General features: G+C 44.5%; 1 protein-coding gene across 3 annotated transcripts in view; it reads right to left on the reverse strand.

The window, feature by feature from the left end:
• Positions 1-25,348, reverse strand: part of ROCK1 (Rho associated coiled-coil containing protein kinase 1) — a 122,463-nt gene that overhangs the window by 67,232 nt on the left and 29,883 nt on the right. For all 3 annotated transcript variants that reach the window (XM_039328589.1, XM_039328590.1, XM_039328591.1), the window contains exons 2-3: positions 3,332-3,413; positions 468-568 (exon numbers count right to left, since the gene is read on the reverse strand). In XM_039328589.1, coding sequence (XP_039184523.1) covers positions 468-568; positions 3,332-3,413 — 183 coding nt within the window. The remainder of the gene's footprint in view (positions 1-467; positions 569-3,331; positions 3,414-25,348) is intronic.

Here is a 25,348-nt window from a genome sequence, read left to right on the forward strand (position 1 = left end):
TACTGCCATAAAACTAATTTTGCTTTATTTATTGACAACTTTCACAAATAATGCACTGAAAACTAGTGGTAGAATTGTTGTATTACCAGTTGCTCCTAGAACACGGGTGTCAAACTTGCCGCGTCACGTGATGTGTCGTGACATGCATGACTTTTTTTGCATTGCTGGAGCTGGGGTGGGCATGGCTTCCGCATGATGCAACCGGCCCACCGGCCGGAAGTTTGACACCCCTGTCTTAGAAGAAACCACACTTTTTCAACACTCACTCAGAAAAATATGCATTTAAGAAAGTATTAATAAGACAGCAGCAATGTCCAACCATACAAAGCATATATTTATTTTCAAGTTCCCAAATTTTGGCAGCAGAGAAACTACCACATATAAGAATAGTCCATTCATTGGAAAGTTCTATTTTAGAATAAAACTGAAATCTTAGTTGTAAAATCTCCATACATAGAGTAACGTACCAACTGAACTTCTCCAAATGCTCCTCTACCAATCACTTTTACTACTTCATAATCTTCAGCTTTCATACGGAGATCTCTTACTTTATTTATTGTGTCTTTGTCTGTGAAGAAAATATAAATTAAAAATACTAGTAATAGACTCATTGTAAAAAGAATGCTCATAGTCTTTGAAATAAATTTACATATAAAAATATACATTATGATTTCAATTATATTTCATTTGTCGGTAATTTCTTGTGTATTAAATAAACTGTTTAAAGACAATTTCCCAGCCTTAAGCAGGCTACAAATATCTTTGAATCTCATTACTTTCCATTCCCATAGCAACATTCAAATGCCAAATACAACTTCACTGTAAAAATAAGACTGAACTTTAATAATGGTTAAAAGAAGTTAAAAAAAAGTTTAAAGAAAAAAACAATTAGAACATTTTGCTATCCTCATCAAATAATCATCCATAATGCTCTACAAAATATTTGGTTAAAACATAAAATGAGTATCTAGTATCTAGATTTCATTATTTTTCATGTTATTTTTTAAATTACCATGAAAATATAAGCTAGAGACTGCATTTTTAAAGCACTACTAGGAGGAAACAAACTATAATAATTTAAATTCCCAGCTGAGTTACTCTAACTCCAAATTTGGTAACATGCTATTTAAAACTACATGGGTCAACACTGGCATAACATTATACACAAGATATTAACATTTCAGTTCAGGGGATATAGACTGAAACTGCTGATATAAATTTTTCTAATGCAAAATTCAAAGGGATAGTATCAACATGTTGAAAATTCAAACAGTGAGATTTTTGTATTAAAGATTACTATATTACAGAATGTTATCCTCTAACTACTGCAAATTATAGTGTAATTTTACTTGAAGCAAGGTGATCACAGTAAAAGTAGGAACTCAGCAAATGATTGTGCCAAAATTTTGTCAGGTACCACCAAATACAAACCACTGTCTGAAAAAAGCAGTACAATCAAAGCTGGCTATATAATGAACAATACTGAGATAGGAACTCAGTAGCAGATTCAAAGCAATGTCGAACAGCAATCTGCCTGCAGAATGTTCATAAACTGCATTATCTTTCCCATCCAATTGGTTTAATGCGAAAGATGATAAGGTTGCAGGAAAAAGGCAGAGAAGGAAAACAATCATAAAAAAGCAACAAAAATGTTTTAATTAATTGCCTGACTGTTCTCACAAATTTGCAAAATGCAAGGTTCAATGCTGAAATCTGCACTACATTTTCCAGGGTCTACAATGGAGTACCTATGTCCAATATTATAATTCTATCTAACTTTGCACTGTGCTTTTCATTCCTCTCCCAGAGGTTATCCTGTGTTCTATGATCACCAAGTATGTCAATCCTTATTGAGCTATGTGGGGAGACTATTTCCCATTCTACGTGTAAACTCCTTCAACCCCCGCAGAAATGGATGAATGAATCTATCAATTCTAATTAATATTTGTCCTACATTTTCCAGCATTTTGTTTTATCTTGCTGTCATAAGTTTTTCTTATGTTTTATTCTTACTAGCATTTGTGAATATAAACATTTTATACACGCTATGTTACAAGGTTATATTTATACATTTGGAATACAAGAAAAAAACATGAGCCAGATCTTGCACAATTTTTTGTTATCATCTTATCCCAGGGTTTCCAAAAATATACACCTATTGTTGTTAGTTGCGAAGTCATGTCCGACCCACCGCAACCCCATGGACAACGTTCCTCCAGGTCTTCCTGTCCTCTACCATATTCTGGAGTCCATTTAAGTTCACACCTACTGCTTCAGTGACTCCATCCAGCCATCTCATTCTCTGTCGTCCCGTTCTTCTATTGCCCTCAATCTTTCCCAGCATTAGGCCTTTCTGAAGTGAGTCCTTCCTTCTCATTAGGTAGCCAAAGTATTTGAGTTTCAACTTCAGGATGTGGCCTTCTAAAGAGCAGTCGGGGTTGATCTCTTCTAGGACTGACCGGTTTGAACGCCTTGCAGTCCAAGGGACTCGCAGGAGTCTTCTCCAGCACCATAGTAACAATGCTGCTTCTAAAGATAGGCACAGTATTATCACATAAAGGCCTCAATTCTTTGGCGCTCAGCCTTTCTTATGGTCCAACTTTCATAGCCATACATTGCAACTGGGAAAACTATATGCACTTTTGTTGGCAGGGTGATGTTTCTGCTTTTTAGTATGCTGTCTAGATTTGCCATAGCTTTCCTCCCCAGGAGCAAGCGTCTTTTTCACCTATTTCACCCTCAAAGTCCTATCCCCCTTGTAAGGAAGGGGCTAAGAGAGGGGCCATCAATTTTCTTGTCATTTATTATCAGAACAATAAATACCACATAGTAACAATGCTGCTTCTAAAGATAGGCACAGTATTATCACATAAAAGGTATCTTCCTTTTCACAACTTTATTATTTTTATTTTGCTTTTCCCCCAAGAAGCTTAAAGAACATCCTTGGTCAACTTTTTTATTATAGCTTTATGAAATCAGTTGAGAAATAATGGCTACGAATCATCATCACGTCCTGTGCTAAGCACATTGGACTACAAGTGTACTCCACAGTTCTCAGTCCACAGCTACAATTCTGCATCCTTCTATTTAATCAATCTTAATATAAATCTTAAGCATAAATCTTAAATGGTTATGAATACAATTCTAAAAACTTTCAATTTCCCTTCCCCTGAAAAAAATATAGTAGATATTAACATATAAAAAAAATTAAAGAAATAACTTGTACACAGATTAGATCATCAGAAACCTAGTGTAGTGTATGTACACACACACACACAAACACACACACACAAACATACATATATACATATATATATATATATATACTTACATTTGGTTAAAAAGGTGTCTATGTTTTTATTTTTCCTCAAAGCAGGAAAATCCAAATCGTATACCAAAGCATCTAATCCATCCTGAGGGACAAAATAAATAATTTTTGAAGAACACAACTAATGAGTATTACAAAAAATACATCTCAAGAATTAATGTGTGCATATAGTCCCGTTATACTGGTTTAGTGAAAAGGTATTAGAATAACAAGAAAACTGCCCATTTAATCAAATTTGCTAAATAGTCTAATTCTTACATATTTTAGATATTTAGATGTTTAAAATATTGTATAAAAATTCATATTAAAATCTATGTGTGCACAGAAAAATGTTTAAAACCGTAACACTCGCTCATTTTAATAGTGAAACAAATTAAAAATATAACAACTAGCCATTAAATGACTCATGAATTAGAAATTCTTGGTAATTCTTCTAAAGAAAGATAGGACCAAAACAATTTCAAAGGAAGTTTATTTTACAGCTTAGCAAATGCAGCCCTCTCCTGTGAATACCTATGGTATTAACTCTAAAAATAGGAACATCTTCAGAATCACTTCTTCCACAAAACATAATGCTTAGACAAATTTATAGAAGAATCGTGCAGCGCAATGAAACATATTCTAACATTAATTTGGACATGAGCATCAACAAAAAAAAGTCATTACACAAGGAACACTGAAGGAGGGAGGAGTAAAATAGCCAGCAAAATAACTGAATCAACCTTGGTAACCTATGGATTGATATAAATGGCAGCCAGATTGTGTGTGTGTGTGTGTGTGTGTGTGTGTGTCCTCAAAAACCTCTATTATTTACTATTTTGATTGATTTCTGCCTTTTTCCCTAGATAGTACTCGAACATAAAAAAATATAAAATAGTTAAATTCATATTAAACTGTTTGAAATTAACTATTAATTTATTTAAAGCAAAAAGAGATGGGCTACAGAGAAATCTCTTGATTTGTTTCTTTAAAGTAGAAAGTGAGGACTAAGTGAAACGCCATAGGTATTTATTTGATCTTCTACTATATACTTGAAAAATGAACGCAGAATGTGAGGATACTTTTGATGATTCCTCTTTAACAACCTCAAATAAAGCAATCACTCAAAGAAAAGGAAACCAAGACACTGTATACATTTTTTTTAAAAAAACTAACGTGCTTAGAAACCAGTACACATCCTTTATCAAAGTATAATATGCTCGTCTTATGTTGGTCTCCTGCATGGTTGCTACATTTTATATCAATTGATGCTTTTGGAGGCTCCTTAAGTGAAGCCTCACATAAAACACTGCAACAAATAAATCAGGTATTAACTATGGCATGAGTAGTAATAGGCTATTTCCTGCATGCTAATATGGCCAGATTCTACTGGTTTGGGAATCAACACATGTGGCACACAAAGCAATGTTTTTCTTACCGCCATCAATTCAAAATCTAAACATGCACAAAGCTAATTTAAAATGCAGCAAAAAATCAAATAATAGAATGTTTTCTAAGATAGCTTTATGCAATAAAATAGATATAACCATCAAAATTACAATAAACAAAACATAATGTTTCATTCTTAATAACAAAAGTGCAGTTTTAGCAAAACTGAATGCAATTATTTCAATTCAGCTTTTTGATATTTTGTTTCTCTCTCTCTCTCTCTCTCTCTCTCTCTCTCTCTCTCTCTCTCTCACACACACACACACACACACACACACACACACACACACACCCCAACACTGGTAAAAGTTGGAAGCATGCAAAAAACAGTTATACTCTTTTGGAAGACTGGCTCTATTCCAAGCAAAAATGTCCTTTCATCTTTTCCTTTTTTGGGCAGACTACGGTAGATTTTGTAAAACATGCAGAGATAGCTCCTGATCCATTATTTCACTTAAATATAACCAGTTGTTTTCTTCCAAACTGTTTTAAGAATAAATGTGCCCTTTGTATATTTGTTTAATGTTTAAAAAACATGCATCAGAAAGTACATTTTCAGCTTAGTGTTTGGTCTAATAACAATTATCTATCTATTGAAACAGCATTTTTCGTTTCATTAAACATTAGATCATAACCACTCTCTGATACAAACAGGTTTCAGAGAGAAGTAGAACTTAAGCCTCAGAAGTACTGGTGCCAAAAGCCGATTTTCTGTAAAAGAGATCATGCCCCATACAATGAACATTCTTTCTAGTTTACAACTGAAAGTAGTATTTCTAGTTATTGAGTAGTTTGTCAATCTTATTACTCATTGTAACTTTCTGATATTCTTCCCAATGCTTTATTATCTTCATCTGACAAACTACATTTCACATCTCTGGTCTCTGTATCTACCACAATAAAACTAAATAAATAATTTATTAATATTAATATGATCAGAAGTTTCAACCATAACTATTTAAAGCTTGAGAATGAAAGAATTCCTTCAGAATTTGTGAAGAGTTAATCCAGTTTTGGCTCTAATTTCTCTTACAGAAGTAAATATGAATGAAATGGCCTAGAAGAGAGATAAAGAATACCATGTGGAGCTCCACCACTGTCTTCCTTGGAACTTTTCTTATTATTTTCTAAAACTAGATTAAATATTCAGAGAATGTGATTTCAATATCTTAATTAGATATAGAAATTAACACACTTTTAACACAATTCTGCTTAATTAACTGCAGTCATTCTGGACTTCCCAGGGGGAAAACAATTCCCTTTTCACTTTGAAATCTCCAGCAAAAAATGCAGAAGAAAGCTTACCTACTTTTATTCTATTTTTAACACAATTCTGCTTAATTAACTGCAGTCATTCTGGACTCTGAACTATCATATTTTAAGAAATAAATATGAGGTAAGCAATTGGGCACAAACTCTTCGTTCTGATGCAGATTCAGCTGTATTCACCCACTATGAAGGACGCGATAAACTATATTGCTACCGCCTGTTAAAGGAGGTAGGCTTGAAATAAGCAGTGAAAAGGAAGAATTGAGAGTAAGGGGGGGTGAATGAAGAGTAGCTGATAAAATGAGAGAAAGCAGAAAATCTACTGAAGTGGAATCAAGAAAGTAAGTTAAGGTGCAGAGGTTTCACCAAACAGATTATAGTTAGCAGAGAGAATTAAGAGTGGAGCAGTTTGAAAGAACTTTTCCCCATTGATTTTGCTTATTGGAAGCTCCTGGGAATGTCATTAATAGAGATCACATGATCCCAGGATGCTGCAAATGTCATAAATACATGTCAAGAACCCAAATTCTGATCATGTGACATGGGAATGCTTTGATGACAGTTGCAAGTGTGAGGACTTGTTATGATCACTTTCTTCAGCACCATTGTAACTTCAAATGGTTATTAAATAAATGGCTGAGAAGGAGCGTTGGCTGGAGAATCCACCAATGGGTTGACTCTTGTCCTCCTGCCCAATCAGACTAAGTCAATCAAAGTTGCCACGCCCATCCTGGTCTGGGACCACCCAGTCTCGACGACGGCAGAGCCATTGACAACAGTCCAATGTGTTGACTCCCAAGAGAAGGAAAAGAACCACCCCCTAACACGGGATCTAACTGACCCTAGAGGGGTGGGTATGGATTCTCCATCATCATGCTGAGAAGAGGCGTTCAGGTAAGCCAACGCTCCTTCTCCAGCATGATGAATGGAGAATCCACCAACGGGACATACCAAAGCCTCACTGTCCCTATGGGAGGGTCAGTTGGGGTCTGTGTCCCGGGTCCTGGCACTACCTGTTGCAGCACTCTCCGACCAAAGGAGGCATCTGCAGAGGCAAACTTCTCTAGCCTGTAATGCTGCACAAAGGGGGAAGGCGAAGACCATGTCGCTGCCCTACAAATGTCCTCTATAGATGCCTGTGTTGCCCATGCAGCAGAGGTGGCAGCGCTGCAAGTGGAATGCGCCGTCACATGACTTGGAGCCGACAGGGAGAGCAACAAATACGCTCCTGCTATGCAAGCCCTGATCCACCTGCCTATAGTAGAGGCAGACACCTTCTGTCCCATAGAAGAAGGTTGGAAAGAGACGAAAAGGGTTTCTGACCTACGAAAGGCTGCCATCCACTTAATATAATAGTGCAAGGCTCTGCGGACGTCCAGTGCATGCCACTGCCGTTCCAAGTCATGTGACGGGTGAGGGCAAAAATCTGGGAGAATGACCTCCTGTGTCCTGTGAAACACAGTGTTCATCTTGGATAAAGGAGGGGTCCAACCTGAGGACCACCCTGTCTTCGTGAAAGACGCATAAGTCCTCTCTAATAAATAGAGCCAGAAGCTCCGAGATGCGTCTAGCTGAGGTAATGGCTACCAAGAAGGCAACCTTGAGCGACAAGGATCGCAGAGTACAGGCCCTGAGCCAACTGAGATTGGAGGTGTGCTCCCCAGCTGAACAGACTGGCGTCTGTGGTCAGGATGATTCGGGGGGGGGGTCCCTGAACAGTGACCCTCTGGTTATGGCTGGGGAGGTCCACCAAGTGAGGGATTGGAGGACCCGAGGAGGAACCCTTACTTGTTGGCTGGAGGAGCTGGTGCCCAGTCTCTGAAACCATTGAAGAGTCCTGCAGTGTAGTCTGGCCCAAGGCACTATTGCTATGCACGATATTAACTTACCCAGCAGCTGGGAGAACAAAGCTAGTGTCACTACACGCTCCCTGCGGACCCTGAGGACCAGGTCTCGGATGCTGTTCTGACGATCCCTTGACAGATAAACATGACAAGAGTCTGTGTCTATTACCGTGCCCAAATGCAGAAAGCAGGTTGAGGGAACCGTCTGACTCTTTTGAAACTTTATTGAAAACCCATGGTCCTAAAGGGTCTTGATCGTTAAGGCCAGGTTCGACTGGGCAGTCGGAATAGAGGACGATTGTATAAGGATGTCATCCAGGTAGCACTGGATGCAAACTGCTACCAACCTCAAATGGGCTGCAAGAACAGCCAGGATCTTGGTGAAGACCCTGGGGGCTGAAGAGAGGCCGAATGGTAGAGCCTTGTATTGAAAGTGGCGGTTGTCGTAACAAAACCTCAGAAATTGTCGATGATCTGGAAGAATGGGGATGTGGAGATACGCCTCTGTAAGGTCGATGGACGTCATGAAATCCCCTTGCCTGATGATGCCCAGTATGGAGTGGAGCATCTGCATCTTGAACTTTCGATACTCGATGTGGGAGTTTAGACCTTTGAGGTTGAGGATCGCCCTCCCTCCCCCTGAGATTTTTGGGACTACAAAAAGGATGGAGTAATATCCCCTTCCTGCCTGGCCCGTTGGTACCCCCTCTATGGCTCTTATGTTCAATAGGTGCTGAATGGCCTCCGTCATGAGGTCCTTCTTTGTTGGGTTCCTTAACATTGGACAGAAACAAAACGTTCTATAGGTCTGGTTACAAACTCCAGGGAAAGACCGTCCCTTATGGTGCGGAGCACCCAAGAGTCTGTGGTCGTGCTTTCCCATTGATGGATAAAAAAGGTAAGTCTGCCACCAATGGGGGAGATCCCCCCAAGTCACTTGGAGCGACGAAAGGAATGGCCTCTCCTGCCTCAAAAGGGTGGCTTACCCTAGTTCTACTGTCGAGGCCTGTCCCTATAACTCACCCTGTCGAATGAATGGTCTGGTTTGGTAAAAAAGGGCCGGGGTGCTTGGCCAGCCTCTGAAGCTGGTCCCGTTCGAAAGGACTGACGGCGAGCATAAGGAAAGAACCACCTATTCGATCTCCTGATCAGATGAGAGATCACCTTTTGTTTTTGCTTATTTTCTACCAGATAGTCGCCCTATGCTAAATGGAACTGTAGCCACCCGCCATTTGTGCTTACTATCTCCAGTTTTTGAGCCACAGAAGTCATTGCACAACACTGGATGCCATGGCTTGGGCCGAATGTCTGGCAGCGTACATGGATACGTCTGCCATATACTCTGAGGTTGCCACCAGCTTGGTCAGATCTTGGTGGACCCTCACCTCCTCTAGGGGAATTCCGGCCTGGAGCTGTCAGAGCCAGATGAGAGAAATTCTGGCAAAGAATGAAGTGGAGGTTGCCGCTTTTGCTGCACATGCTGATGCCTGGTGCGTTCTGCGCAAGGAGAGTTCCAACTTTTTATCCTCTGCCCTTAGGGCGTCAAAAATATCTCCTGGCAGCTTGGAAGATGATAATAAGGGGGTTAGGGAGTTGTCTACCTTAGGCACCTCCAACAGCTCTGTTAGGGTTGGAGCTGTATCCACCAACTTGCGTTCAGCTCCCCCTTGGGAAGGAAGGGCACCCGGGGATTCCCATTGCCCTTGTATGTTTTTGAGGAATAAAGGGAGACAGGGGATATGTTGGTGCCTGACTACTGGCTCAGAAAATAACGGATCCATGTCCTGAGTAGAGGACGGTTCCAGGGTGGGAATAGGGTCTGGACTGATCTTACCCGCTGCACATGCCCTGCGGAACAGAGATGGGAAGAGCGTGGACTTCTGGCATCCGGTGGAAGCCATCACCTGAAGGACTGCCTGTGAGGTCAGGCCCTGTAGTTGATCCACAAATGAAGGATCTTGTAAAGGGCGAAGCCCGGCTGCCGTAGGAGTGAATGTGGCTGCGGGTTCTATGGGGGGATCCTGGGGTCCAAGTCCCTCCCCAAAGAGGGGTGGACCTTCCTGACCAAAATTCAGTATAGAGACTTGCTCAGGCTCTCGTTCTGGAGACCATGCCCATGCCGGAGGAATAAGTTGTGAGTCGAGAACTGGAGCCCCAAGTGAGGGAAGTGGTGGTTTGTCCATCTCCCCTACCGCCAGTCTTTGTGCCCGGGAGAATTGTTTCTCCAAGGCACGATGCGCGCGACTTGCCTGTTTTTCAGCAGATTTGCTTGGTCTTTTGCCAGAATTAGCCTTTGATTTGGCCTTTAACTTAGCCGTGGCTTCTTGGTTAGGGGACTTGCGTTTAGTTTGTCTGATCAAGGCAGAAGCCTGTGGCGGAGTGTTATCTGCCATGATGAATCAAGAAGGTCCCAGTGGAGGACTGAAAACAATCTCGGTCTGCAAGAGATACAACATTTGCCTATCGAAGTGGGACTGACCTGCACGTGGATCAGTGATAGTCCGGCCCACCGGCAAGACCGAAGTCACGCTGACCATATAGGGGCACACGTCACTGAATGAGGAGGTATCAATAGTCAGTACTGTCTTAAAGCGCAGTCGTATGTCCAGGTTTAATTAACGCACAGTGACGAGATCTCATGTATCTCACTTAGTGGCGATGGTCAGAGCCTAGTGAGCAACCACTAGATGCACCCTGGCAAACCGGCTAAGCTGATGATGTTCTAAGCAGCAAAAGTACTGTAACAGTGACTTGCCTGTACAAGGGAATATGGAAGCTGTTCTAGAACTATGTTACCATGCCGCAGGAGAGAACCTGTGCTGCTCCTGAGTCAGACAGATAGCTAGGCCGTGCAGTGATTGGCACCCAAAATGGCGGCTCCCTGTTTTTGAGGGCCTGTGTCCTTAACAAATTTTGGGCACCTAAAAGGAGCAGAGGGATACTGACTATCTTCTCACCAGTGGTGGGCCGGTAAGGGGTTGGAGCGCCGCACGGCACACAAAATGGCATCTGCAATGATCGAGGTGAAGAAACTGTCAAACGTTCCTCCGTGACCAATTTGGGTAACCTGGCCGTTTGTCAAATAGGGAACAACCATCCCACCCAGACCTGACTGACTTCTACTTAGGGAGGGCGTGGATTCTTCTTCATCATGCTGAGAAAAGGCGTTCAGGTAAGCCAACGCTCCTTCTCCAGCATGATTAAGAAGAATCCACCAATGGACGTACCAAAGATTCTCGAGTCCCTAAGGGTGGGAGTCAGTAGGGGCCGGGCCCCCAGATGGTGTGACTACTTGTTGTAGGATACATCTACCAAAGGCGGCCTCAGCCGAAGCAAACTTGTCTAAACGGTAATGTCTAATGAATGGAGATGGTGACGACCATGTCGCCGCCCTGCATATGTCATCAATGGACGCCTGTGTTGCCCATGCCGCAGTTGTAGCAGCACTGCGGGTAGAGTGAGCCGTCACATGAGAAGGAACTGGTAAGGCCAGGGAAACATAAGCGCTTGAAATACAGGCTCTTATCCACCTCCCTATGGTGGAAGCTGAAACCTTTTGCCCCATAGACGAAGGCTGAAAGGACACAAATAGAGTTTCTGACTTACGGAAGGGCTTAGTGCGCATGATATAACATCGCAAGGCCCTCCTTACGTCCAAAGTGTGCCAGCGTTGTTCCAATTCATGTGACGGGTTAGGGCAAAAATTTGGGAGGATAACCTCCTGTGCCCTATGGAAAACCGTGTTAACCTTTGGAATAAATGAAGGGTCAAGCCTGAGAACTACCCTATCCTCGTGGAATGTGCATAGGTCTTTTCTAACCGACAAGGCCGCTAACTCTGAAATGTGCCTGGCCGAGGTAATGGCAATGAGAAAGGAGACCTTGAATGACAAATGTCGTAATGAGCACATTTTGAGTGGTTCAAAAGGAGATGTTAGAGCTTGAAGCACTCGGGGTAGGTTCCAGGGGGGATACCTGTGAATAACAGGCGGTCTGATATTCGAGACCCCTTTAAGAAAAGCCCGAATGGCTGGATGTCTTGATAAGGAGCTCGAGGAGTCCCATGACAAAATTGAGGACAGGGCTGCTAACTGTCTGCGCAAAGTGTTGGGTGCCAACCCCTTGTTGACGCCCTCCATTAAATATTCCAGGACCCTGGGAATTGTCACCTGTGATAGACTTACGTGTTTCTTATCACACCATTGACCGAAATGCTTCCACGTATGGTCATAAAGCCGGTTCACTGCCGGTCTCCTGGCCGCCTGTATCATAGCAATCACCTCTGCTGAGTAAGATTCCCTGGTTAGGGCGCGGCGTTCAAGTGCCAGGCGGTCAGTTGAAGCCATTGTGGATCTGGATGTTGTAGATCTCCCTGTATCAGCCTTATTTGGCTGTCGGGAATCCTCCATGGAGCTGAAAATGAAAGACTCACCAGATCCGCGAACCATGGTCTCTTGGGCCAGTAAGGGGCGATGAAGATCACCTCCGCTTGTTCCTCCAGGAGCTTCCTGATTGCTGCAGGAAGTAGAGGCAATGGGGGGAAGGCATACAATAGGCCTTGTGGCCACCTGCTGCGAAGCGCATCCGTTCCCTCTGCTCCCCGAGAAGGGAAGCGGGAAAGGAATCTGGGAAGCTGAGCGTTCTCCGGGGTGGCAAACAGGTCCATGATCGGACTGCCGAATTTGGCTGATACCTCCGTGAAGATATCTGGATGAAGCATCCACTCCGAATGATCTATTGTCGACCTGCTGAGGAAATCTGCCTGTCGATTTGCCTCCCCTGAAATGTGTTCGGCTCTGATGGAGAGCAGGTGTTTCTCTGCCCAGGTGCCCAATGCTCGGGCTTCTGTCATGAGGGATTTCGACCGTGTGCCCCCCTGCCGGTTCACATGGGCCTTTGCAGCCATGTTGTCTGTTTGAATCAGTACATGCTGGCCCCTGACTTCTGTGTGGAATTTTTGAAGAGCTAGATAAATCGCTCTGAGCTCCAACCAATTTATGTTGTGTTTGAGATCTGCTTGCGACCACCGACCCTGAGCTATCCGGGATTGGAGGTGAGCCCCCCAGCCGAAGAAACTGGCGTCCGTGGTCACCTGAAGGCGGTTGGGTTCTTTGAACAGGGTCCCTTTGCTGACGGCCGATGAAGTCCACCAGCCTAGGGAAAACCATACTTGACGGGGAACCCGAACCCGTCTGTTGGACAGACTGGTATGCTGTCTTTGGTATGGGAGAAGAAACCACTGAAGCTCCCGGGTATGTAGCCGAGCCCACGGCACGATTGCTATACATGAGATCTGTTTGCCCAGGAGCTGAGAAAGCGTGGCTAATGCCACGGTTCTGTCCCTGCGTACCTTGCGAGCCAAGTCCCTGATGCTCTGTACCTCTGACAGGTACACATGACATGATTCCGTGTCTATTACTGCTCCCAGGTGAAGCAGACGGGTAGATGGATTCATCTGGCTCTTTTTGAAGTTGATCAGGAAGCCATGGGCCTGAAGAGTCTGTATAGTGAGGGTCAAATCCGAATGGGCGGCTGAGACTGATGGGGACTGGATCAGGATATCGTCCAGGTAGCACTGGACCCTGACTGGGACCAGCCGCAAGTGAGCCGCCAACACTGCCAGGATTTTGGTGAAGACCCTGGGGGTTGAAGAGAGGCTGAAAGGAAGGGCTCTGTACTGAAAATGGCGGTTGAGATAGCAGAATCTTAAGTACCTGCGATGAGCTGGGAGAATAGGGATGTGGAGATATGCCTCCTTCAGATCTATGGATGTTAATAAATCTCCCCGCCTGATACTGGTTAGGATGGAGTGCAATGTTTGCATTTTGAACCGTTTGTAATGAAGGTGAAGATTCAATCTTTTGAGATCGAGGATTGCCCTCCATCCCCCCGAAGACTTTGGGACTACAAACAGGATTGAGTAATATCCCTGCCCTGCCTGGCTTGGGGGAACCTCCTCTATCGCCTTGATGGCTAGAAGATGCTGTATAGCCTCCTCCATGAGTCCCCTCTTTACTGGGTTTCTCATGGCTGGGCAAGACACAAAGTGATTGAAAGGAACGGATTTGAACTCCAGGGACAGGCCTTCCCTTATGGTACGCAACACCCAGGAGTCTGTGGTCGTGTTTTCCCACTGGCAAGTAAAGTGAGTGAGCCTGCCGCCAATGGGGGGAATTCCCTTCGAGTCATTTGCCTCGGCGGAAGGACCGACCCCCTCGGCCACGAAAGGAATTTTTGGGTTGTGGCTGGTACCTGGACCTGTCTCTATAACCTGTCCTGTCCAGTGAACGCTCCTGTTTGGGAGCGACCGGTCGGTACGGTTGTGCCGACTCTGTTGCTGTCCCTGCCCGAAAGGGCTGCCGGCGACTGTAAGGGGTGAACCGTCTTGTGGACCTCTTTGCCACGTGGGAGATCACCTTTTGCTTCTGTTTATTTTCAACTAAGTACGGTGTTAGTGCATCCCCAAATAATTTGCCACCTTTGAAAAGGGCTGTGGCCGCGCGCCACTTATGCTTACTTTCGGCCCTCCAATTTTTTAGCCACAGGAGTCTCCTAGCTACCACGTTGGAAGCCATAGCCCGGGCTGAATGTTTGGCTGAATACAGAGAGGCATCGGCCATATATTCGGATGTGGCAAGTATTTTTGTTAGATCCTGATGCATTCTAGTTTCCTCAAGTGGGATTCTATCCTGCAGCTGACGCAGCCAGGTGATAGAGATTCTTGCAAAGAAGGAAGTGGCCGTCGCTGCCTTCACAGCCCAGGCAGATGCCAAGTGCGCTTTGCGTAAGGCCATTTCAGATTTTTTTTTCTTCTGCCTTAAGGGCATCGGATACATCAGCTGGAAGGCTGGCAGTGGAGAAAAGCGGTGCCAGCGATTCATCCACTTTTGGGACCTCTAGTAGGTGTCCGAATGCCTTAGGCATGTCTACCATTTTGCGCTCAGACGCGCTTTTAGATGGCTGGGCTGCTGGTGATTCCCACTGATCCTGCACATTTTGGAAGAACAGCTGTGGACAAGGGATATGGAGGTGCGTGTCTACAGGCACAGCAAACAAAGGATTGGTTTCCTGATCGGAGGAAGGCTGAGGGGTTGGTACCGACTGAGGGGAAAGCTTACTTGCCTCGCACGCTCTGTGTAACAAAGCTGGAAATAGCGAAGCATTAAAAAGCTCCGCCATGGGTTGGGATTCGTAAGATGGTTCCTCACAATCCGACCAACCATCCTTGCCTCCCCCGTAATCTGAAACATCCGGGTCCGAATCAGGGGATTGGGAGGGAGAGACCATACCTGACTGATCCAGTGGAGGCCTCACGGCAGTTGTTGGTGCTGAAGAAGAGGATGGTCCTGGAACGGAGGAGGCTTGTTGATGACTCGCTGATGCCATAGCTTGGCACACTGCCTGTGATATCCACATTTGGAGCTGGTCGGAGACGGACTGCTCTAGCGGAAGCCTTAACCCCGCAGCAGGTGGTGTGCTGGCAGCAGTGGGTGCTGCAGATGAACCTGGCAAGGCAAAGTTCTCCCCAAACACGGGTGGGCCTACCTGACCAAGAGTCCGAGTTGGAACCTGTTGATACCCCGTCTCCGGTGACCATACTCTGGATGTGGATGGTTGAGGCTCTCCCCTGTCCGGTGGTACGGAGGTTGGCAATGTGAGACCTCCTTCAGCAGACAAGTGTTGGGCCCGGGAGAATTGCTTCTCCAGAGCTCTGTGGGTGCGTTCAGCCAGTTTGTCGCTCGCGGTGCCAGCTTTCCTGCCGTGCTTAGACTTGGATCTTGCCTTACCTGATGGAGGCTCGGGTGTTGGCTCAGTTGAGGCGGAAATGACGTCCATGTCCAAGGAACGTGGCTCAGAAGGGTCTGCCATTTCCATCGAAATCAACCCAAGGTTGCCTTTGGCCTGATTCGTTCTGCAAGGGACGTCAGAGGCCCCCGCAGGGGACTGACCTACATGGATTGGATGGAGAAGAATCACACGTGTCCCACAGTAGTGGCGATGGTCAGGATGCTGGAACAGCCACCAGATGCAGAAGGGCAGACAGGCAATATGGCGACCAGGCTGAAGAACCAGAGCTGCTGTTGGTACCACACTCTTGCTCACAGGTGCATGGATCAGGAGATGGCTGAAACTGAGACTCAGATGAAGGAGCCAGCAATTTTGTTAATCAATCTAGTTTAATACAATTAACATTTGTAGTTCACCCCCGTTATTGCATTCAATTTAGATTTATTTATTTATTATTTATTTATTTTATTTTATTTTAATTTTTATTTATTTATTTTATTATTTATTTATTTATTTATTTATTTATTTTATTATTATTTTTAATTCAAAATGGCGACTGCCAGGGAGAATGAGCCTTCAAATGGTGGGCTCTGTGAACGTTCCCTTGGAGGGAATACCAGGAGGGAGGGGGGTAAAGAAGGGGTGTGTGTGAGGGATTAATGCTGCAGTGCAAGGGGCCAGAGACTGCCACAAACGAGGCTAATTGGAATCTGCTTTGGCCCGAGAAGCAGGGGTTTGTGCCTAACAGCCGTTAGGTGCAAAAAGCTTTACTGCTGCCCCACGAGGCTCCTAATACTTCCACAGTGGCTTTAGGTGATTGTAAGGCCACCGTTGGGCTTTCCTTTGTTGCAGCAGTAAAAAGGTGTTTAGAAGTGAGATTAGGCCTTTTGAAATTCAAATGGCTGCTGCTAAGAGTCCCTAGCCACGAGGCTGCAAAACTGAAAGCAGCAAGGAAAGGAACCAACTGAGATCTTTTTTTTTAAAAAAAAAAAAAAAAAACACCTTTGAAATGGGTATAGGTTAAACCTCCCCCCCCCCCCACTATGTAGGGTGAGGTTTATTTGCTGATTCAGCAGGATACTGAATCTGGGGAAGTGAAAAACCTACCCCCCTTTCCTTAGAAAGTTTTAACCTAACCCTGAGGAGGGGAATGCAGCAAATCCTTACAGAGGGGAAAACAAAACTCTCAACTAAGCTGCTAAACTCTTTTAAAGAATCCACAATGAGTAAATTTTATCAGACCTGCTCCAACGTAGAGAGAGTCAAGAAATCACGTCTGTAATGGGCGAAGACCAAGAAGAAAACTGGGAGGTCCCCAGATAATGAGGAGGCGTGACAACTTGACAACTTGGTCTGATTGGGCAGTAGGACTAAGATAACCCACTGGTGGATTCTTCTTAATCATGCTGGAGAAAGTTCTAGTTATAATTTCGCACAGACACAGCAATGTTTTTTACTTGTTACCAAGCAACATTATTTCATATCAAAATATCAGAGTGATAATAACAGAATGAAGAACAATAAAATATAAAACTACAAAAGAAATTGCAGTTGATGAGTCTTTTAATCACAAGGTATTATATAAAGATTCTTTCAACATTCCAGGAGCAAAGTATGAATAACTGTTTCTACATAAGATCTGTTTTAAAGTATTTTAAATTAATTCAAACTAATTTACATTTTTAAACAAGTTAAAATTATTTTGCATATGAATACGAAGAAAATATTGTTATACATACTACTGACTTTCTAACCTAGGGACTCAATATAATACTGAAGCACGTCCTTCTAGTTTAGATGAATTATTTTAACCATTAAAATTTAAAGTAGAAATGGTTATTTGATCATTTGAAAGGGAAAAGTTGCAAGCCAGTTTTTAAATATCATCTCAAATACTTGCCAGTGTCTCACATGGTACAAGTAGTCCTTGAGTTACGACAATTGAGCCCAAAATTTCTGTTGGTAAATGAGACATTTGTTAAATGAATTTTGCCTCATTTTACGAGTTACATCTTGCAACTGTTGTTAAGGGAATCACTGGAGTTGTTAAATTAGTAAAATGGTTAAGTTAAACTGGCTTCCCCATTGACTTTGCTCGTGAGAAAGTTACAAAAGATGATCACATGACCTCAGGACACTGCAACCATCATATATATGGGTCGGTCATCAAGCATCTGAATTTTGATCACATGACCATGGGACTGCTGCAACAGTTGTAAGTGTGAAAAATGGTCATAAGTCACTTTTTCAGTGTTATTGTAACTTCAAACAATCACTAAATGAACTTTTATGAAGACTAGCTGTATCGCAGCACTATACCTGGTACAAGCATTTTGTAAAAGGTAAGATTAAAAAAAATATATAGTAAGAGCAACAGCATAGATCTCCTTATATATGATTAATAAATAAGACGATTCACTATAGATAGTCCTCATTTAACGAACCTAAATGGAACCGGAATGTACATGTTTATGCAAAGCAGTCATTAGGTGCAAATATCATGTGACTGCAGTTCTAATAGTCCTGGATGAGGTTAGGCAAAGATCTCTGCTTAAATTTCCCTGCCCACCTATGTCTCCCATCTCTGTTCTTTTGGCTTCCCTGCAAACTGTCATTGACTAACCTATCTTTTGCAGAAATGGCTGGAAGTTCCGATCCCTCCACGGAAGTTTCCCGTCCTCCGCTGCCTGCCTTCTATGAGGTCGCTTGTTAAAGTTTGAAGGAGTTTCCCCCCGCTTTATTATTTTTGGGGGGAGGGGATTTACCAGGAATGGTGCCTCTCCCCAGGATGACCAGAAGGGATCCTCTTCTTCAAACAGAGCCCCTGAGCTCAGCTATCCAGACAACTCCCCATCCGATCCAAGTGAGCCTCTCCCAGCCCCAATCCTCACGTCTTCTGAATCAAGGGACGCTTTCAGGGCATCTTTGCACCAGAAGAGCCCCCCCCCTTCTCTTGCCCTGCGCCTCCTCCTCTTAGTCTTCCACCTCACCGGCTGCCAGGCTCTAGGTGGGCCTGCCCCGCTTCAGCAGCCTCAGCCTGCCCCCGCCACCCCGACCTCTACTTCACCCCCAGCACCGCCACCACTGCTGCTGTGAGAAGATACCCCAAGCCTTTTTGCCAAGCTGCCCGGCAGGATGCCTATCTTTTGGCCAGGGCTGGAGGGGAGGCCACAGTGCCTTTGCACTTTGAAGAAGCTTGCTGTAGGCAGGGAGAGAAGGAGGCGCACATGTTTGCATTTTGGAGGAGGCAGGGGGAACATAGCACCCATTTGCGCTTTGCAGAAGCTCGCTGTAGGCAGGGGAAGGAGGTGCGCGTGTTTGCACTTTGGAGGAGGCAGGGGGAACGTAGTGTCCATTTGCGCTTTGCAGAAGCTCGCTGTAGGCGGGGGGAGGAGGCACACATGTTTGCACTTTGGAGAGGCAGGGGAAACGTAGCACCCATTTACGCTTTGCAGAAGTTCGCTGTAGGCAGGGGGAGGAGGAGCGTGTTCGCATTTTGGGGAAAGGGAGAGAGAGGAAGGAAGGAGGGAAGAGAGGAGGAAGGAGATGGGAATGAGAAAGGGTGACAGGTAACAAAGGAAGGAAGGAAGGAAGGAAGGAAGGAAGGAAGGAAGGAAGGAAGGAAGGAAGGAAGGAAGGAAGGAAGGAAGGAAGGAGATGGGAATGAGAAGGAAGGAGCCACCTGATCCTGGGGATGCTGCAAAAGTCAGAAGTGAAAAATTGTCATAAGCCACTTTATTGCCTTTGTAACTTCAAGCAGTCGCTAAGTTAACTGTTGTAAGTTGAGGACTACTGTACTTTATCACTTTTTTCTTTTTTGGGCGGTCAAGTTTTTGACACCTTGCTAGGGGACTGGAAAAGCCCTGAGTTAGAGTACTTGGATTGCAGCTGCTTTCTTGCAGGTATGTGGAATGGCGTGTAACCCACAGGTTTTACAAAGTTAAATGAGAAAGTTGGTTACAGCTTATTAGGAAAGATAAAATAGACAACCAAGAATGGTTTACTGACCATTCTTCGACAAGATTTTATATCAGTTGCATCTGCTAGTACAGGCATTCTGCTTCAGATTTCTGTTATTTTCAGCATCTGGCAAAATGAATGAGTACTTTTCCAACAACCTGTAAAATCCAAGACACTGTGCTTTTGTTGTTTAATTCCCCCCTCATACAGTGGTGGCCAAAATTGTGGAAACCTTTTGGGAAAAGTGTACAGTAGAAATGCCACCTTTGGTTAAGTTTCCACCAATTTTTCTTCTAATTTCTTTATAACTGTAGCCTTGTTTGCTTAATAATGCTATTTTACATCGCTTTCTGGGTGACCAGTCAACTCTTGCACCATTGCTTTAATTTTATTACGTTTTACAAGCTCACTAAATGAAAGAACACAAAAACCCCAACCAACTTGATAGTGATCACATAACACACTGACAAATGTCCTCCTCTTAACTTCAATACATGACATCAATAACTGACTCCTACTGTGATCTGATTGGCTCATTGCCAAAACAAGATGATGAGCCTCCTGCCCACTGCCCCACCCACAGAGACCCTCTGGATTTCCCCTAACCCTGCCCGGCCCCCACAGGCATCCCTCTTCAGGAGCAAAATTGAGGTGGCCATGCCCACCCTGGCCACGTCCACCCACACTGCCATGATTACTGTAGCCACACCCACTTGGTGGCCACACCTACCTAGCACTCGGCGATGCATAAGTTGGTTTCGAGTTGCATTTTGGGCACTCGGTGTCTGAAAGGTTGGCCACCACTGGTGTAGAGCAACCAAAACAGCAAAGATGCGAGGGAGATAGATGGGGGGAGATAAAGTGCACATTGTGGTCCTAAATGCAGGCAAGCTACCAAGGGCTCAATTTTTAATCACATTCCCACGGGGCACTGCAATGGCCATAACTTCAAGATTTGGTCGTAACTACCATTGATTCAGTCGTTGCTGAACAAATGATCATTCAGCAAGGGCTACCTATATTTTTTACATTTCTTTTGAAGTTTTCAAGAACAATTATGAGTTATATCTGCCTTCTAGTAGTGTATTGTAAACTACAAATAGAGTAAGTTGCAGATTCCACTAAATGAATTAACTATAACGTCTTTAAGTTAAGCTTGATTTCTAGTAATTTCATAAACATGTTCATGTAGTTCTTTTGTTATTATGATGGGAGTGGCATGCTTCCTTCTGGAACATTTTTTTAACTACCCTGTTTAACACACAGCTCATAAGAGTTCCTAGCGGTCTCGTAAAAAGCAACTATCACTATTCTTGCTGAGCTTTATTTATTATAAAATTATAAGTCACTCTATCTATCCAAAGAAATTTTAAGCAGCAAACAAAACAAAGAAGTATCAACAATCATAAAACATATATGCACACACAAATCCAGGTTGATGAGCCCCCATTAAAATTTATATAGATTGGGTTCATAATCCTAATTTTATTCATTATTTGATTTCTCAGATTAAAAAAAATGCTTTGCAAGTTTTAATGTCTCTTTACCCCAGGTATTTTTTGTAACAATTCAAGATAGGACTAACCTATGCAAACATTTAACTATGTTACTGGAAGAGGCCAGATACTAAATGGGAACATGGTAAGAATTAGAAGTGTACCTGAAAAGGAAAAAAAATGCAGGTAGTTCTTGTTGACTTTGCTTATGATTTTACTTTAGCTTTCCTTCACTTTACAGCAAGGATCCGCAACCTATGGTCTGCGGCCCGTTACCAGACCATGGCCTGTTAGCCACCCGGCCGCGGGAATAACTGGTGAGCCCCCCCTCGTGGCAGCGCCACTATGCAGGCGCTAGCAGCCTCATTTGCGCATGTGCGGGTGAGTTAGCATTGCCATCAGCATCACCTGGGCGCTAGTGACCCATTTGCACATGAGTGCTGGCAAGTGTCCCACTTGTCCATGTGCGCACACTAGCAACATTTCCCTGCTCCTCCCTTTCCTTCTGGGCCACCATGTCGGAAAGGTTGGAGAGCTCTGCTTTACAGCATCAGAAGAATATGATCCCAAGTAACTGATTAAATCCAATGATAGAGAAGACTTCCAGAACTCAACTCACAAGGAAACAAATCTAAGGCAAATCTTAGAGCTTTTTTACCTCACTCCCATGCTCTTTGGAATGCTCATCCCAGTGCTGGGATAAAAGTAGTCCTCAACTTACAACAGTTCATTTCGTGACTGTTTGAAGTTACAACGGTATTGAAAAAAGTGACCTATGATCGTTTTTCACTCTTATGACCACTGCAGTATTCTCATGGTCACATGATCAAAATCCAGATATTTGGAAACTGATTCATATTTAGAATGGTTGCAGTGTCCCAGTGCCCTGTGATCATCTTTTGCAATCTTCTGACAAGCAAAGTCAATGGGGGAGCCAGAATCACTTAACAACTGTCTCACTTAGCAACATAAATTTTTGGCTCAACTGTGGTTGTAAGTCAAGGACCACCTGTAATTATCAAGAAGAGAATTAATGTTTGTATTTACACTCATTGGAGAAAGGATGACAAGAGAAGGGGCGTTGTCTTACTTGAACGCCTTTTCTCAGCATGATGATGTAGCATCCACTGATGGGTAATCTCAGCCTTCCTGCTCATTGAGACTAAGTCAGAACTTTAGCCACACCTCCCTTGGGCGGTGCCTTCCCCAGTTTTGATGAGGCAAAGCATCCATGACAAAGTCTGACGCAATGGCTCCTCCTGTAATTACACCTGCGTAGACTGCCTGTTTTAGGACGGGTATGGATGCTACATCGTCATGCTGAGAAAAGGCGTTCAGGTAAGAAAACGCCCCTTTTCTAGCATAATGAATGTAGCATCCACTGGTGGGACATACCAAAGCCTCCCATGTCCCTACGTGGAGAGAAAGTCTAGGCATGTGTCCCTTGTGAGGAAACTACCTGCTGCAAAACCCTTCTACCAAATGAGGCATTCGCCGCAGTGAACTTATCAAGTTTGTAATGCCTTATAAATGAAGAGGGAGATGACCAGGTCGCTGCCCTACAGATCTCCTCAACAGAAGCCTGGGTAGACCAGGCCACTAATGTGGCCGTGCTGCGCGTATAATGAGCGGTGATGTTCGTAGGCACTGGGAGAGACTGGGATCTATAGGTGTGAGCGATACAAGCCCTGATCCATCTTCCAATGGTTGAAGATGATACCTTCTTACCCATGAAAGAGGGCTGGAAAGATACAAACAGGGCTTCCGACTTGCGAAAAGTGGCGGTTCACTTAACATAGTGGTGCAGAGCCCTGTGCACGTCTAACTTATGCCACAGCCTCTCCAAACGATGTGATGGGTTGGGACAAAAGTCTGGAAGAATCAAATCCTGAGACCTATGGAACCAGGTATTAACTTTCGGAATGAAAGAAGGGTCCAATCTAAGGACCACTCTGTCATCCAGAAACATACATAGGTCACTCCTAACTGAGAGCGCAACCAATTCCAAAATGCGCCTTGCCGATGTGATGGCTACCAGAAAGGCAACCTTCAGTGAAAGGAAGTGAAGAGAGCAAGACCGGATGGGCTCAAACGGTGAAGTCATGAGGGCCTGTAACATCCTTGATAAGTCCCATGAAGTATAATGATGCACCGCAGGAGGCTTAGCATTAACTGCCCCTTCTAGAAAGGCGGCAACTGCAGGGTGCTGTGATAATGGGACTAGATTGTCACATGTGAGAACTGTAGACAAGGCCGCAACCTGTCTGCAGATGGTACTATGTGATAGACCCTTATTCAGGCCCTCCAAAAGGTAATCTAAAATGTCATGAATAGTGACCTCCAACGGTCTAAGATTATGTGTATTACACCACATGTAGAAATTCTTCCACGTGGCATCATAGATTCTATTGGTCGAGGGCCGCCTTGAGGCTTGGATTACTGAGATCACCCTAGACGAATAGGCCTGTCTGGTTAAACTCTCCCGCTCAAGTACCAAGCGACTAGATGAAGCCACTGGGGTTCTGGGTGTTGAAGCCTCCGCTGACTGAGAGAGATGCGACCCGGCGGAATCTTCCACGGTGGGGAGTGATAAATCCACGAGATCGGCAAACCACGGTCGCCTTGGTCAGTGTGGGGCAACTAAGATTACCTCCGCCTGTTCTTGGAGGATTTTGCGGATGGTCGCTGGTATCAGGGGAAGAGGGGGAAATGCGTAAAGCAGACCCCTGGGTCCTGGGCCACATGCTGTGACGGGAAACTCGTGAAGTATCTGGGTAGCTGGGAGTTTGTCTTTGAGGCAAACAGATCCACCTGTGGGTGTCCGAATCTGGCTGAGATCTCCCTGAACAGTGCCGGGTCGAGACGCCACTCTGAGTGGTCGACCGTAGCCCTGCTCAGTGAATCGGCTTGATGATACGTATTCCGCACTGATAGACATCAGGTTGGACTCGGCCCACAGACCCAGATTCAGGGCCTCCACCATGAGGGACCATGACCGGGTCCCTCCCTGTCTGATGACATGGGCCTTGGCTGCTACATTGTCTGTCATTATCAGGACGTGTTTTCCCGCCACTAGGGCAGAGAATTGACAGAGTGCCAGATGTATTGCTCTGAGCTCTAGCCAATTTATGTTGTGTGAGAGATCTGATTGGGACCATTGCCACTGTGCCATGTGAGTCTGTAAATGGGCGCCCCAGCCAAACAAGCTGGTGTCCGTAGTCAAGGTGAGCCTGGGAGGTTCCTTGAAAAGGGACCCCCTGTTCATTGCTGATGACGTCCACCACAGGAGGGACAACAGTGTGTGGTGCGGGACTCTCACCTTCCTTGTTCTGTTTCTGGAAGGGAAGGAGGAACCACTGGAGGATTCTGGAATGCAGTCTGGTCCACATGACAATTCCCAGACAGGAGACCATCTTCCCCAGCAGTTGAGACAACTGGATCAGCAGAAGTACCTTCTCTCTCTGAATCTTGTGAACAAGTGACCTGATACTGTCCTTGCATTCCTGGGAGAGATAAACTTTGCAAAGGTTTGAGTCTATTATTGCTCCTAGGTGAAGGATTCGAGTGGAGGGGGTTGTGTGACTCTTTTTGAAGTTTACAGAAAACCCATGTTTCTGGAAAGTATCGATTGTGATCTGTAGGTCCAATTGGGCGGAATGGAATGAACTGGATTGGATAATTATATCATCCAGGTAACATTGGACGCGCACGGCATCAATTTGAGGTGGGCTGCTAAGACTGCCAATATTTTTGTGAAAACCCGAGGGGCCGAGGAAAGGCCAAAGGGTAGGGCTCTGTACTGATAATGCCGGTGTGCGTAACAAAACCAGAGGAATTTGCGGTGTTGTGCAATAATATAATATACGTCTACCAAAAGTGGCTTCAGCCGAAGCAAATTTGTCTAAACGATAATGTCTAATGAATAGTGATGGCGATGACCATGTCGCTGCCCTGCAAATGTCCTCAATAGATGCCTGAGTTGCCCATGCTGCAGTTGTAGCTGCACTGCGTGTAGAGTGTGTCGTCACATGAGGAGGAACTGGCAAGGCAAGTGAGACATAAGTGCTTGAAATACAGGCCGTGATCCACCGACCTATGGTGGAAGCCGAAACCTTTTGTCCCATTGAAAAAGGCTGAAAGGACACAAATAGGGATTCCGACTTAGGAAGGGCACCGTGCATTTGATATAGCAACGTAAGGCTCTCCTTACATCCAAATTGTGCCAGCGCCGTTCCA

This window comes from Crotalus tigris, unplaced genomic scaffold, assembly GCF_016545835.1.
Source record: "Crotalus tigris isolate CLP2741 ecotype Arizona unplaced genomic scaffold, ASM1654583v1 scf7180000024382.2542628, whole genome shotgun sequence".
Taxonomy (NCBI): domain Eukaryota; kingdom Metazoa; phylum Chordata; class Lepidosauria; order Squamata; family Viperidae; genus Crotalus; species Crotalus tigris.